The following is a 16,918-nucleotide window of genomic DNA, read 5'->3' on the forward strand; positions in this document are numbered from 1 at the left end:
GAAATGTACAATAGCCAGAGGAATCTGATGTGTAAAGGCAGAAAGATATATTCTGAAGAGTCCAGGAATAGCCTTTTGAGTCAGATAGGCTTAGTTTTGAATCCACTCTATGCCACTTACTAGCTTTATGATCTTGGGTATGTTAATGTGAGTCTTAGCTAAATCTGAAAATGGTGAACATGCCACCTATCATATTAAGTATCCAATAATAGTAATTGATAACGTTAAAGACCCAGTTGAAAATTACTTGAAACAAAAATTTTCTCATTACTGTTCATGAAAAATTCAGATAATTAGCAGGCTGTTGATAGCGTAAAGAAACCAAAAACAAGACTGAAGATACACCGAAAGATTAAGGCAGACCTCAAAAAAAAATTTGTAGGGAGTGGATAGACAAGAAAGAAGGCAACTGATGAAGAAATTTAATTTTATTATGGAGCAGCATTTCAGAAACAAGTAATCAGGTTTAAATGTGTGCTGGCAGACAGGCCATAAGCCACTTGCCACACAGAATCTGCACCTTTTTATTGACTATTCACTGTGCTTAAGAGCTGGATAAGTTAAGGTAGGGATTTTCCCCCATTCTCTATGGGTTTACTATTACTTAGACAGGAGTGCCCAATGATAAGGACAGATAAATGCCACTAATTAGAAGGTGTGGCTTTGAGATTCTCTGGGTTGCGAATGACGTATAATTAAAATTCAAATTAATTTATTCTTTTCATGAATTCTGAAATCAAGCCATGGAAGACATGTAGAAGCTCCTATAAGACAAGTCTTGACAACTGAGAATTTCATAGAAGGCAAAATACAGCCCAGGACATTAAACAACAGAGAAATGTTATAATTTCGAATGCTCCTTCCACTATCTAAGATCAACATAAATCAGGACCCAGTGTAGATCATTATCTTTTAAGATAGTGGTATTAACAGTGGTTGATTCTAGCAAAGGAATTGCTAGTGATGCTTCTTTTTAAAATGCTGGCTAATTTAATATTTAGTTCATTCTTTTTGCATTTTTTCTTTATCTTTAAAAAATGTATTTGGAACATATAAAAGAATAATAGCATATATAAGCTTTTTTTTTTTTTTTTTTTGAGACAGAGTCTTGCTCTGTCTCTCCAGCTACAGTGCAGTGGCATCATCGTAGCTCACTGCAACCTCAAACTCCTGGGCTCAAGTGACCCTCCTGCCTCAGTCTCCTGAGCAGCTGGGACTACAGGTGCGTGTTACCACACCCAGCTAATTTTTCTATATTTTGTAGAGATGGGATCTTGCTCTTGCTCAGGCTGGTCTTGAACTCCTGAGCTCAAGTAATCTCCTGCCTCGGCCTCCCAGCATATAAGCTATTAAGCATACAATTTAAAAAATATTATTATCTTCTTAAAACAGAAATATAAGAATTTAAAAATTAAGTATCAAATACCACTGTAGCCTGGCTTTGCAAAAGTTTACTTATTCAATTTGATTATTTTTAAAGAAGTATATATAATAATACAATTGAGAATAATAGTAGCACAATAATAATTCAAATAAATTAGAACCTGAAAAAGAATGCTGTAAAAGAACTTTTCTATCAACCTTTTTTTTTTTTTTAGAGACATGGTCTTGCTCTGTCTACACAGACTGGAGTGCAGTGGCACTATCACAGCTCACTGCAGCCTCAAACTCCTGGGTTCAAGCCATTCTCCTGCCTCAGGCTCCCGAGTAGCTGGGAGTACAGGCACATGCCACCATGCCTGGCTAATCTTTCTTATTTTTTGTAGAGATGGGGGTCTCACTATGTTGTCCAGGCTGGTCTGGAACTCCTGGTTTCAAGTGATCCTCCCACCTCGGCCTCCCCAAGTGCTGGGATTACAGGTGTGAACCACCATACCCAGCCTCTGTCTACTTTAAGTGTAGGATAAGTAGCTTTTCCTTTGTGTCAGTTTGGGTATTCTGTAAGGTAGAAGGGAGTAAAGAAAATGTGATTCTTGAGATCTTTGGAAACATCAGAATTTTAGAAATCACACAAGTTTTGGTAAACAATTTTAGAAGCACATACGTCTTTTCTGGAAAATAAATTTCAATCTAAACACAAGCCTATTCTTTTGAATACTCTTCCGTCTGGTTGGAATAACTTTCTTATCTTTTTGTTTTTGTTCATGAACAAACTCCTAGTCATTCTTAAAATCTCAGTTCAAGTGCTATTTTCTCTGTGAAATCTCCCCTGCCTTTTCCAGACTGACTCAAGGGCTCTTTTACTTTTGATATATCCCCATTATATCAATCTATTCATTTGTTAGGCATTTATTGAGTTGCCACTGTCAGGCAAATATCACATCATGCTGTGACTGTTACATGGTTTCCTGTTTGTTTTTAGGCAATGTGAGGGCCTGAGGGGTATCTTAATCTTTGCATTCCTGGCATCTTGCACCTTGCCTAATAGTACATAGAATGCCCTCAGTAAATGTTGGTTAAACAAATATAATCTAATCCCCTGATTCCAAGTGAGGGCCAAGGTCCCAGATGATTAGAATGGTGCCTTCAGAGATGACAAGAGTAAGCATACTGCATTAGATTCAGTTTCTAACTGGTGAAGAACAAGATCCTCATGTGTGGGAAAAACCAGAATCCACTGAGTGAAGTTTTGGCTAGGATTTTACTGAGAGGTAAGGCATCTGCGGATTTAATTTTGTTTTTAGAAAAACAAAAGCCAATTGTTTTAAATAAGTCAGAGAAGGCTTTCAAAGCCTAGCAATTTTTTTTTTTTAACAATACCCAGTCCTTTTAGATCAAGGTATTAAAGTCTTTTCAAAATTTATAAAATTACTAAATAACTTTAAAGAACTAAATTGAGGAAATTAACATTCCAGTATTCTTGATATATTAGTCTTTAAGCCTTCTTAATTATTTTGTCCTTAGATACCCTCTTTTGATTTCAGTTCATTTTAAGGTTAATACAAGGGCATGGCAGGCTCAGACAGATACCTGAATAAAGTGAGCAGGGATAGAAAAGATGATTTATTATTTTTCGAGTCTGTAATAAAAATATAACTATTTGAAGGACAGAAAAATAGATGGTGGTATATAATGAATGAAAACTGCTAACATAGTAAAATACTAATATTCTAACCCATTTGAAAAAAAATAATTTGGGGGTTGTTATGCCAATGTCATATGCCAGGAATGGTCTCATTAACTCTCATTCAAGGGATTTGTACTACTAATATTTTTCGGTTTACTGGTAGATAAGAAATGTATTGGGTTAAACATTTGATCCATCTTACTCTTTTTTTTTTTTTTTTGAGACAGGGTCTCACTTTGTTGCCCAGGCTGGAGTGCAATGGTATGATTGTAGCCCATGGTAACCTCAAACTCTTGGGCTCAAGTGATCCTTGCTTCAGTCTCTCTAGTAGCTAGGACTACAGGCGTGCACCATCACACTTGGCTAATTTTTAAAAAATTGTTTGTAAAGATGGGATCTTGCTATGTTGCCCAGGCTGGCCTTGAACTCCTGGCCTCAAGCAATTCTCTCGCCTCAGCCTCCCAAAGTGCTGGGATTATAGGCATGAGCCACTGAACCCAGCCTGATCCATCTTGTTCTCTATGAAGTTTACTAATATATTGCTAATTATTATTTTTCTCAAAAGAATCTCTTCAAGTAAAAAGCACCTGGATTTTTGTAGGTTACTGTATTCCAAACACTCATGTTTGCACAGGTTTACAATATCACAATTTTGAAATTCAAAATGCTCTGAAAATTGTGTTTTTTTGGTAAGTTTGGAGCCAAAACTCATTTGAGGCAAAATTTGACTTGAACTAAAGAGAGGTTATTTATAGTTTTTATTTAGTTCACTTGTTATAAATATTCATATGTTTTACTACAAAAATACTGTGTTTGATCATGGGGTGTTTCCCCATACTTTAATTAGGGTGTTATGCAACATATGGCATATGGATCACCTTTCTAAAATCTGAAAAATTCTGAATTTTGAAACACATTTGGCCCAAAGGCTTCTGGTAAGAGAGTATAGACTTTTAAGTCACATATTTTGAACATATCATACTCCTTGGAGAGGAGTGGAGTAATGCCCCTTAAGAGACATAATTTAATTTACTCTATGATTGGATAGCAGCACCTTTACTTAGAAGAGAAGTGGGAACTCATCTGAGTAATTGGGCTGAAGTCAGCCTAGTTTCTCAGGGGAGTAAACTGGAGAACAATTGGTGTGGCCTGAGCCTTGGGATAATTCTGGAAAACTCTGGACAACTGGGAAAAAGGATATACAATCCCATTACGGCTGGTGTGAGGAACTGAAGAGAAGTTTGTGAAAGGAACACCATTCTCTTGTCTGGGGATAGAATACCCAAGATAAGTCTAAGCAAAAAATGTGTCTCCGGGGTGGGGCTAACAACAAAAAAATATGTCTCTGAGTAATGACATGAATATAAAACACAACAAAAATCCTTGTTGTGTCTGATACTCTCTAGAACATATCTACAGGCATAGCTAAATGGAACAGCCTTATGAGGAATATGCCTTTATTTTGGTAGCTTTTATAGAGACTTTGCTTGAAGACCTATAATCACAAGCTAGATAAAAAGGTAAACTTCCAGGCTCCTGTGTGTTAATATATTACTAAGGCGTCTATGCAAAGCTCTAGATACTCTGGCTGGTTAGAGAAGGAACCAGATCAAGAGAACGGTGACTATACCAGCAGAAGGTCTACCATGTAAGATGGTAGGATCTCTATAAAAAGAATCCTTCCTTTCAAAAGAAAGGCTGAAGAAATTAGGATAGCCCTTTAACACTTAACTGTCAGTGCTGCTGATTCTAGAAAGTGACACTGATGTCTTTAGTCAAATCCTTTGATTTTTGGACACTATGCCCAGCATAATGTAAGAGGATGGTACCTATTTACCCAACCAGAGGGTTTCCCACAGATTCTCTATCACAGTCTTGTTTATGAGACAATGCCATATGCAATACAAAACTTCTATCAGCGAAAGAGCCACCCATAACAATGAAAATTTTCAGGTACGTTTCTTACATGGTATGCTAACCCCATATACTCTTTTATAGACAAGGGCAATATTTGCTAAATATTTATTTTTAACAGATGTATAAAATGCCCCCTTAAGTAAAACTATCATGTGCAAAAGTCCTAAATTACAGCAAGTGGACATTTTACTTACTATAATTGTTAATCTATAGAAGGCAGAATTAAATATCAGAAATCGTGACTAGAATAAGAGAAAAAGATCACATGTCAGCAATTTAATGTCAGCTTTTTGCTATTATCTGTGAAGATCTTGTTACTTGCATTTCAAGAAATGTAAAGAGGAAAGGGTCTTCTCATTTCCACTAGGAAATCTGGGGAGAAAGTTTCCTTAAGTTTTTCCTGCCTGTATCAATCTACTTCCCTAAGTTTTGTGGATATGCATGTTTCCCATATTATTTCCCATCCAAGTTGACCTTGTCCTTTTTCATAGGATGTGAGGAAATTCCTCTAATGACACTCATTACTAGCTCAGATAATGAAAGAAAGACTCACTGAGATTTATACAGGGCAGAGGTGCTGAAAAGTACAAGTTACGAACTTAAAATCAGAGCCGTAAGAATGGACACTGATTGTTAGCTATTTGCTACTATTTATTCCACACAGATTGCCTTTTAGACTTATAAACTGCTAAGAGAGAAGATGATGAGATCTTCCTTATGGAATAAAATAGGAGAACTGAAGTCCCAACATACTTTTAGTGATCAATCCAATAAGGGAGTTGAAAGCTAGGGATTAGGACTGCGAAAGTATTATAAGATTTCATAATCTTTGTAATGTCTTCTATATTTGGTATTTTGGTATTTCCTGCAGAAATTAGGAGGAAAACCTTTATAAACAAAAATGAAATATGCTTGTCCTGTGGAAAGATACCAAAAAAAAGGAAAGTCAGTTAACATCTATTCTGTACCCATTACTGTGTGTCAGGCATTGAGCCAAATGTTTAAGTATCTTATTTAATTTTCAAACCCAGTAAGGTACAATTGGCCTCCCGCATCCATGGATTCAACCAACTGCAGATCAAAAATATTAAAAAAAAAAAAGAAAAAATGGTTGTGTCTGTACTGAACATGTGTATAGACTTTTTCTCTTGTCATTATTCCCTAAACAATATAGTATGACAAATATTTACATAGCATTTACATTGTTTTAGGTATTATAAATAATCAGAGATGATTTAAATTACACAAGAGGATATGCATATATGCAATACTACACCATTTTATATTAGGGACTTGAATATCTGTGGATTTTGGTACCCACAGGGTGTCCTGGAACCAATCCCCCATGAATACTGAGGGACGACCATTGTTATTTTAGACATGAGGAAGCTGAATTAGCAAAGTTAAAAATAGGCAGGGCACAGTGGCTCATGCCTGTAATTCTAGCACTTTGGGAGGCCGAGGCAGTAGGATTGCTTGAGGGCAGCAGTTCGAGATCAGCCTGGGCAACACAGTGAGGCCCCATCTCTACAAAAATAAAAAAAATTATCCAGGCATGGTGGCCTATCCCTGTAGTCCTAGCCACTTGGGAGGCTAAGGCAGGAGGACTGCTTAAGCCTAAGAGTCTGTGGTTCCTGTGAGCTATGATAGCACCACTGCACTCCAGTCTGGGTGACAGACCAAGACCCTGTCTCTAAAAATCAAAAAAAGAAAAGTTAAATATGTGTAAATACAATGAACTGATAGTTTTGGACACCAAAACCCATGACTTCTCCATTGTACACCTGTGTGAATCTCTAATACCAGTATGATCCCTGTAACAGCTGAATGACTCTCCAACATTGAGATCCTAAAAAATATACTTGTCAATTCTCCCTCACAGAATATCCTTTTTGCGGGGGAGAGGGGGCATATTTTAGGGTATATTCCATATCCTCCTCAGAATAACTCTGCATTAAAAATGCATTTAAGCAAAGAAAAGTGTAATTTACTCTTTCTAGAAGGATTTCTGACTTTCTGGTATTATCTGAGAAATGGTATTTGAGGATATAAGGAAAGGATATTTTAGAAAGCAATAACTCTATATGTAAATATAGACAAGGGACTCTTTTTTCAATATTAACCATGAGACAGCTACTAAAATTACTACAGCAGACAAAATTTGTCATTGGTCACTGTGACATGTGACCATGATATGGTTAATTCTAAAATTCCCAATTTTGTGGCTGTAGAGAACAGACATACTTGTGGCGTTATAAAACCATTTTGACATCATTCTATTTCCTTTTGTTACATCATTCTATTTCTTATTTTTTATAATTTTTTTGTTTAATTAATTGTTTTTAGAGACAGAATCTTGCTCTGTCTCTCAGGCTGGAGTGCAGTGGTACAATCACAGCTCACTGTAGCTTCAAATTCCTGGGCTCAAGTGATCCTCCTGCCTCAGTTTCCCAAGACACTGGGATTACAGGCATGAGCCACCATGCCTATCCTAGAATATGACTCTAAAGTATGCGTCAAAATAGTCATATATTGGCCGGGCATGGTGGCTTATGCCTGTAATCCCAGCACTTCCAGAGGCTGAGGCGGGAGGAATACTTGAGGCCAGGAGTTCAAGACCAGCCTGGGCAATAATGGTACGACCCTTTTTCTACAAAAAAATTAAAAAATTAGCTGGATGTGATGGCACGTGCCTGTAGTCCCAGCTACTTGGAAGGCTGAGGTGGGAGGATTGCTTGAGCCCAGGAATTCGAGGCTGCAGTGAGCTATGATCATTATTATCCTATGATAATACTGTGACTATACATATTCAATTGGACATTTTGGACTTTTATAGGAAAAATGTTGCAATTTGGAATGGGATACATTAACAAGTTTTTTTAAAATTTTAACATGGGTATATGAAAATCTTCAGAAGAAAATAAGAATTACATTTTATCACAGTACTAGCTTTAAAAGTCTATAAACTTTCCTAAATATATCTTACCTAAATTTAGATAGGATAAAGGCATATACAAAGGATATATAATAAGTACCTACTCAGAGAATGGAAAATGAATATGTTTAACCCATAAGCAGTTCAAAATTCCTAATTAAAATTATAAAATTAAAAATAAAATTAAGGAACAATACTGTCCTGTCTCTGCAATGAATTTCATTATTACTGTCCTACCTGAACACATACTTCTCCATCTGCCATCATATATAAAACCTGAACATAAAATCTTGTTGCAACCTACATTTATGGTATTGTTTAGCTTCCCTTTCATTACCCCAAGATTATTTGCCATTTCAGGTATAGGCTGTGTGCTTTCAAACTTCTCTGGCTCTCACACTTACAGGCTGAGTGACCTTGAACAAATTTCTTAACCTTAGTTTCCTCAACTGTAAAATGGGAATTAAAAATAACACCTACAATTGTCTTGAAGATAAAATGAATTAATATAGGTAATACAATTAGAAAAATGTCAAGCATGAAATTAAGTGTTCAATGAATGCCATCTATTTCAATTGTCGTTTTCATTTCCTGGTATGTTGTTTCTCAATCTCTGCAGAGTAAACTTCAATTCACCTTCAAGATCTAATCCATAACATGAAAACACGATCCAATCAAAAAATAGCAAAAGGTCTGAATAGGTATTTTACAAAATTGGATATACGAATGGTGAATAAGTTCACGAAAATGTACTCAACATCATCATTAGTCATTAGGGAAATACAAATCAAAACCACAAGAGATACTATTTCATACCCACTAGGATGGCTGTAATCAAAGAGCCAGACAATAACAAATGTTGGTGAGGATGTGGAGAAGAATCCTACTACAATGCTGGTAGAAATGTAAAATGGTATAGCCACTTTGACAAAGAGTTTGCCAGTTTCCTAAAAAGTTAAACATAAATTTACCATATGACCTAGCAACTCAAGAGAAATGAAAACATATTCATATCAAGGCTTGCCCAGAAATGTTCATAATAGAATTATTCATAAGAGCCAAAAGTGGGAAACAAGCTAAATATCTATCAACTGATGAACAGAGAAATAAAAAGTGGTATACACATACAATGGCATACTAATCAGTAATAAAAAGGAAAAAACTATTGATGTCTACAACATGGACAAATCTCAAAAGCATTACACTAAGTGAAAGAACCAAGATGTAAGAGGCTACATATTGTAAGATTCAAATTATGTAAAATGTCTGGAAAAGGCAAATCTGTAGAAAGTAGATTAGTGGTTGCCTACGGCAGGGGGTGGGAATGGAAATTAATAGTAAATAGACATGAGGGATCTTACTGGGGTCATGAAAATGTTCTAAAACTTATTTAGGAAGATGGTTGCACAATTTGATAAATTTACTAAAAATCATTGAATACATGTGAAATGGGTGAATTATATGATGTAAATATGCCTCAATAATGTTGTAGAAAACAGCACCACATCCGGATGTACTGACTATACCAATCACACTCTATCACATACGGCACATGCCTTATTGCCTTTTACTTATTTATGAACATGTCAGTAAGTTCATCTAGTTTGGGGTCTGCAGTTTAGTGTGTAGTAGCTATTCTCAGCATCTATCTGTGTGACTGACACATACACATACTAAGAGCTCAGTGTTTGTTAAATTGAAATATACTTCAAAACAGGATAGGAACAATAACAACTTCAGAAATACAACTGAAGATAGAGGTGTTTAGTTCATCCTACATGTCCCAGATTCACCTGGCAGGAAGAGTGAGTTAACTGGCATTGACTGGTGCTCTCCACTCCATGACAGGAGTTGGCTACCAACTCCATGAGGAAACCATAAAAGCAAGTAAACACTGGCTCTATTCTCACAAAGAACGGTACTCATCTGAGTGAAAATAATTATTTGGGATTTTATTCTTTGTGGGCAGAAAGAATAGTTAATTTACAATAAAACAAAAATTACACACAAAAATATTTTATAGTTAAAAACATTTTCAAAATCATTACTCTAAAGACTTTTTCAATGGTTGATAATCTGGAATGATTTTTATAAAAACATTAAGCATTTATCTTTTTCCATTACAAAAAAACTAATTGCTCTCCAAGTGCTGACCATTTCTTCTCAGAAAACAGAATAGCATAGCAGAAACAACATTCAAATTACAATCACAACAGTAACTTATCGTTAATTTGCTATATGACTCTGGACAAGTCTTTTTTCCTGTCTAGGCTATAGTTTCCCCTTCAATAAGGACAAGGTTAGCTCTGAGGTTCTTTCCAGCACCCCTGTTGAGGTAAAATAAGATGCTTCAGACAAGAAGAAAAGTGAGAAGCTCAATCTCTTCACTATAAACAGGAAAGGAAATTCCTAATTTATAAGGGAAAACAGAAAGCCACAGCTGATGCATGCAGTGGCCCAATCCCAGGTCCCACCCTCCAATAACATGCGAACCCTCCCCCCGTAACCCACACCCCATATACCTCAGCTATGGTCATTCTCAGAGCACTGACAGGGGAGAGCTCAATATCCACCAGTTGGGCAGCTTTTAAACTCTGCCCAGCAAAGATTGCACAAGAACAGAAAACATAGCATAGAGTTAGAATTTTAAGGCAAACAGGGACACAACAGCTAAGAATACTGTCTAGAAACACACAGCATCTGGAAACAAAGAAGCATTTAGGGCTATAGTTGAGCCTTGCAAAGGTGAGATGAGAGTCACTGTTACTCTTATTTTCCTTGTGGAAAATGGCAAAGATAAAATAATCTCAAATTAGTCACCATTTTAAGCCAAGCTTGACAAACTTGTCCATACCCTGTATCTTCTAACGCTCTACTTCACTCCTCCCAGGCTTCACAGCAGTCAAGTTACAGAACAATGTGCCTGAATTATTAGCAAAAACTGATCGATAAAAAAGGGCCAGGGTTATGCTGATTTTACATTTCTTTATATAGCCATTAACGGGGCTGCTTAAAATGCAAGAAAAGTAATGAACATATCTCCAGCAAATGTATTTCTAGTAAACTAATACCATTAAACTCTGAAACTATATCATTGAGAGAATGTGCTAGTAATGCCAACAAGTGCCTTCTCATTTTGTAGAAGTTAATTTCATTTTTTTATGTTACTAAATTAGTATTTTGATTCTTTTTTTAAAATCCAAGTAGTGGCAAACATTTCTCACAGAGCGAACTCAAACTCAAGGACAAAAATATATGATTAATGCTTTTTAAAAATTGCCAATTTGAGGTTTATGTTGGTACTTTAACACTTGAAGAAATCTGAAAGGAATTATGAAAGGCTTATAATTTTTTATAAGGTCAACCAAAATATTTGCATGTACATATTCATTATTCCATTTATTAATTCTATTCTGGTTAAAATTTAACCACTGGTTTCTTTGGAATGGTACAACATGATGAATTTCATGGATAGAAAGTATATATAAATAAATACATTGAATATTTTTCTTCTCTCAGTTGTTTTCAGATTTTTAGTAACTTGTCTTATAACTTCAACCTCATTTAGTAGAAAGTTGTTAGCATAAAGACTACTATGACCCGCTATGGTGGATGTATTAGCCACATTTTAGAAAAAAGAAATGCCATAGTTTCTCTGCATCCTCACAGTTGTTTTGTTTTTTTGGAGACAGAGTCTCACTCTGTGTCCCTGGCTAGACTGCAGAGTGTAGTGGCGTCATCATAGCTCACTGCAACCTCAAACTCCTGGGCTCAAGCGATCCTCCTGCCTCAGCCTCTCAAGTAGTTGGGACTACAGGCATGCGCCACCACACCCAGCTAAATTTTTAAAAAACTTTTTTCTTTTAGAGACAGGGTCTCACTATGTTGCTCAGGCTGGTCTCAAACTCGTGTCCTCCTGCCTCGGCCTCCCCAAGTGCTAGGATTACAGGCATGAGCCACAGCACTTGGCCACACTTAACCTTTTCTGTCTATTCCAAGGACAACCGTTACTGAAGACAAACACAAATGAACAGCAAATGAAATGAAAACCTGGAATTCTCTTACAGTGTCACTGTCACAAGGCTGGAACTGGAAGGGCTGGGGTTTGTGAAATACAGCATTCTCTTGTAAAAACAGTTGAAGATTATAGTCCCGTACCACCTAAAGAGAAAATAAAATATCTTTAGGTCTTAAATAAGGTTAAAATGTCCAATAATTACATTCTACAGTTTACGATTTATTATGCCATTTTCTATATAAATGAAAAATCATCCAATACTATGTGGTAAAAAATAAATGATAATGTTACACATTTTATTTATTTTTCATTTTAGATAACGGTAATTACATATATGTCCTATTTTCTCAAGAATCCAAATTTGGAAAGTAATAGTTTAGAAACTAGCTCAGATTTGGGGATTAGACAATACACAATATTTTAAGACAACAAGAAGATAGTTACTACACAAAAAGCTATTGTTTGTAATGAGAGAGGGGCAATAGGAAAGGACATTGGTCTTTTTGGTCTCTCTCAGCTCTTAAGTTTTATGGGCCTCTTAAAGTTTGTTTTATGGTGATTGCTATCCACTAGGAAACTGCCAGATAATCCCATAGCACAAAATAGTATTTTTAGAGTACTTCTTGGCACCTTTTTGAGGAGGTTACATTCTAATTACCATCTTAAAGCATATCAAGAAGATAGAACAGAAACGAATTTTCATATAAGGAGAATTCTGACACACAGAAAGCCAGCTATCTAAAAAGAATTATTTCATTATATACCCTGGGAAAGAGTGGAAATCAACAATATTTGATTATGCAAAAACTTACTTTTTATTTTGCTCATTGCCCACCCTTTACTCATCTTTTATTTTCAGTACATTATAGTTCATTAGCACCTTTGCCAGAGGATGGGCAGGGAAAAAGGTCAAAGTAGTTCTGTGGTGTTACTTCAGCAGTCCTGGGAAAAGGGATTATTGAGGAGATACAGAAAGTAGTAGGTGTATTTTCCATTTTATTTATCAGCGAAATCCCAGCTCTCTATTGCTTTCCTCCCCCTAACTCAACCAGGGCAGAGTTTACCAGCTCCAATGTTAAACTCAGGGGTGAGGGGATATATAGATGAGTAAGATGAACAAACAAGGTTAGTATCTGTAAGGAATTTATTAATATAATCTGGAAACTGGGGCAACCAAACAGGCTACACAATTAAAATACACTACGAAAGCATGTAGAGGGTAGGAGGAGAGAACAAGATGGTGATAGTTAACCACAGGGAAGGTGTGAGATGAGAAGTGATTGGAAGAATTTGGTCAGGGAAGGCTGGCTGAGTAAACATATTCTCAAAGGGAAATGTGTTTTGCTCTCCTCTTGGATTCTAGTTTTAAACTAGAATAGCTATGAAAGCTCATTATACAGCCCTCGGAGCCTCACTAATCACCATGCAGAAAAGCTAAGAGGATCACCCCTTCAGTTGCCAAACCTATCCTCGAGCACTAAAAACTTTCTATCTTTCTTTTTTGAGACTCTGCCTTAAAAAAACAAAACAAAACACTGTAATATGTCCTCATGTTCTTATCACCTAATTTCCAAAACATCCTCTCATCAAAAACATACTGTTATGGCCAATCTTATTTTACCTATAAACCCACCTACTTCTTTCACCCCTAATTCTACCGAAGCAAGTCCTAGACACATAATTTCATCCACAAATATTTCACTATGATATCTAAAAGACAAGGGCTCTTTTAAGAAAACATATCCATATTAAAATTACAATACTTGCAAAGCAACCAGTAAGTGTTTCAATTTCCCTAATTGTTTCTTTTTTAAAAAAAAAAAAAGGTTTTCAAATCAGGATCCAAATAAAGCCCCCACAGTACAACTGGATGATGTTGTTGTTTAGGTTTCTTTTCATATATAGGTTTCTTCATCCTTATAATTTAATTGCTGAAAAAACTGGGATTTTGCTCTGTAGAGATTCCTACAGCATGAATTTTGTTGACTGCATTCTGTTTCCTGTATTTCCTATAAATTGGTGCTTGGATCTAGAGCCTTAATTGGATTCAGGGTTTTTTTTTTGTTCTGTTTTTGGTTTTGGTCTGTTTTTTGTTTTTCTTTTTTGTTTTTTTTTTGGGGGGGGCAAGGTGATGTTTACTTCCATAAGGAGGCTTGCCTGACTTGTCTCTTTTTATGATATTAACAGTAGTAGAGGGCTGAATGGTGGCCCCCCCCACCTCCAAAAAGATATGTCCATGTCTTAATTCTCAAAACCTGTGAATGTTACCTTATTTGGAAAAAAGAACTTTGAAAATGTAATAAAGTCAAAGATTTTGAGATAAGGAGATCATCCTAGATCACCTAGGTGGGCCTTAAACCCAACGATAATTGTCCTTACACAAGCCACCAGTTTACGGTAATATGCTACCATAGCCCTAGGAAACTAATGAAACAGCCTTTGATGATAAATGCCTAAATTCATTAGGTGTTACAAAAAATAGAGATTTTTCGAATTCTATCATTTCCTTTTCATTTACTAGCTGAGATACTTCTATAAGAAAAACTTTCCCAAATCAACTATTTATTCACTTTGAGGTACAGTTTAGTTACCTTGAGTTACAGTTTGTATAAACAAGGGAGGATAAATGCTAATTCTTTTTCTTTATTATCTAGTTTTCAAATTGAGTTGTCTCCCTAGCAACCTCCAATGAATGATCAATTACAGCTTTAATAAACTATTACCATGAAGTTATGAATGAAAAAATATTCAATGTGTATTTTTATAATTGTATAAATTTCCTACAGTTATTGTCATTATTAAAGCTCAAATTTTTTCCAACATACCACTTGGTAGTAACCCATTAAGTTTTTTTTTTTTTTTTTTTTTTTTTGAGACAGAGTCTCACTCTGTTGCCCGGGGTAGAGTGCCGTGGCGTCAGCCTAGCTCACAGCAACCTCAAACTCCTGGGCTCAAGCGATCCTCCTGCCTCAGCCTCCCAAGTAGCTGGGACTACAGGCATGCGCCACCATGCCCGGCTAATTTTTTTTTTCTATATATTTTTAGTTGTCCAATTAATTTCTTTCTATTTTTAGTAGAGATGGGGTCTCGCTCTTGCTCAGGCTGGTTTCGAACTCCTGAGCTCAAACAATCCGCCCGCCTCGGCCTCCCAGAGACCCATTAAGTTTTAATACTATAAATGTACCATATGTATATTTATGTACTGTGAGCCCACTATAATATCTAGGTTTTGTTTGTACCCCTCCTCCATCTGGAAGCAATTTTTACTTCCTTGAGGGTGATACCACCCTTGTTGAGAATGCAAGCCCTAGAGTTAATCACCCTCCTGAATTCTGAGTTTGTCATTCTCCTTTTTCTTTTTTTTTTTTAAATAGCATTACTATATCTGATATACTTCAAAATAAGACTGGTCTCTTAGATATTTTTGAACTTTGTATAAATGGCATCTTTGTGTATTTATCTGCAACTTACTTTTTTGCTCATTTGTGAGTTTCATCCATATTAATGTATGTACTTACAGATCTTTTATTTTTACTGCTGTATGATAGTCTCCATTATTCATCCTACTGTCAGTTGGGTTGTTTCTAGCTTTTTCCTCTTACAAAGAAAGCTGCTATGAATATTCTTCTGAAAGTTTCCTGGAGCACATGTGCAAGACTTTCTCTAGGATATATACTTAGAAGTGGAACTGCCAGGTCAGAAAGTAAGTACATTTTTAAATTGACTAGACAATGCCAAATGTTTTCAAATTGGATGTACCAATTTGTACCCCTCAGGGTAGTGTATGAGTTTCTGTTAATCCATATTCTCACAACGCTCATTCCTGTCTTTATTTTTGTCAATCTCATGCATATAAAATGCAATCTCATGGTGGCTTTAATTTTTATTTCCTTGATTATTAATAAGGGAAGTCTCTGTATGAGTTTGTTAGTGCTGCCATATCAAAGTACCATGGACTGGGTGGCTTATATATCAGAAATTTATTTCTTCACAGTTCTGGAGGCTAGCAGTGCAGATCGAGGTGTTGGCAGGGCTGATTTCTTCTGACAGTAATTCTCCTTGGCTTGTAGTTGGTCATCTTCTTCTGGTGTCTTCACATGGTCTTCCCTCTGTGCCTGTTTGTGTACCAATCTCCTCTTTTTATAAGAACACTAGTCATACTGGATTAAAGCCCACCCATATGACCTTATTTTACCTTAAGTACCTCTTTTAAGAGCCTATCTCCAAATACAGTCAAATTCTGAGGTACTAGGATTTAGTTCTTCAACATATGAATTTTGGAGGGGACACACTTCAGCCCTTACCAATACCTTTTTATATGGTAATGGCTACTTATGTTTTTTATTCTGTGAGATGCATGTTGTATGATGTATTGGTAATTCATTCCTCTTTATGGGTGAATAATATTCCATTGTATGGATAGACTATATTTTATTTATCTAGTCATCAGTTGATGGATATTTGGGTTGTTTCCACTTTTTGGTTATTATGAATAATGCTACTGTGAATATACAAATTTTTGTTTGAACTCCTGTTTTCAATATTCTTGAGTACAGAGCTAGGAGTGGAAGTGCCAAGTCATATGGTACCTCTGTGAACTGCCAAACTGTTTTTCACAATGACTACCACCATTACATTCCCACCAACAATGTATTTGGCTTCCAATTTCTCTACATCCTTGTCAACATTTATTATTATTTTTTTAATTAAAGCCATACTAGCAGGTGGGAAGTATCTCATGGTGGTTTTGATTGGTATTTCCTTAATGACCAATGATTGCTGAACATCTTTTCATGTGCTTTTTGACCATTTGTATATCTTCTCACAGAAATGTTTATTCTTATTCAGGTCCTTTGCCCATTGTTAAATTGGGTTCTTCTGTGTTGTTGAGTTGTAAGAGTTCTTTATATATTCTCAATATTAAACTCTTATCAGATAAGTGATGTGAAAATATTTTCCTTTTTTTTTTTTTTTTTTTTGA

At 35.9% G+C, this 16,918-nt stretch overlaps 1 protein-coding gene across 1 annotated transcript in view; it reads right to left on the reverse strand.

Moving 5' to 3' along the window:
• Positions 1 to 16,918, reverse strand: part of FCHSD2 (FCH and double SH3 domains 2) — a 143,417-nt gene that overhangs the window by 41,105 nt on the left and 85,394 nt on the right. Inside the window, exon 7 of the mRNA XM_012645745.1 lies at positions 11,985 to 12,080. Coding sequence (XP_012501199.1) covers positions 11,985 to 12,080 — 96 coding nt within the window. The remainder of the gene's footprint in view (positions 1 to 11,984; positions 12,081 to 16,918) is intronic.

The sequence above is a fragment of the Propithecus coquereli genome, unplaced genomic scaffold, assembly GCF_000956105.1.
Source record: "Propithecus coquereli isolate 6110/MARCELLA unplaced genomic scaffold, Pcoq_1.0 Scaffold235, whole genome shotgun sequence".
Lineage (NCBI taxonomy): Eukaryota > Metazoa > Chordata > Mammalia > Primates > Indriidae > Propithecus > Propithecus coquereli.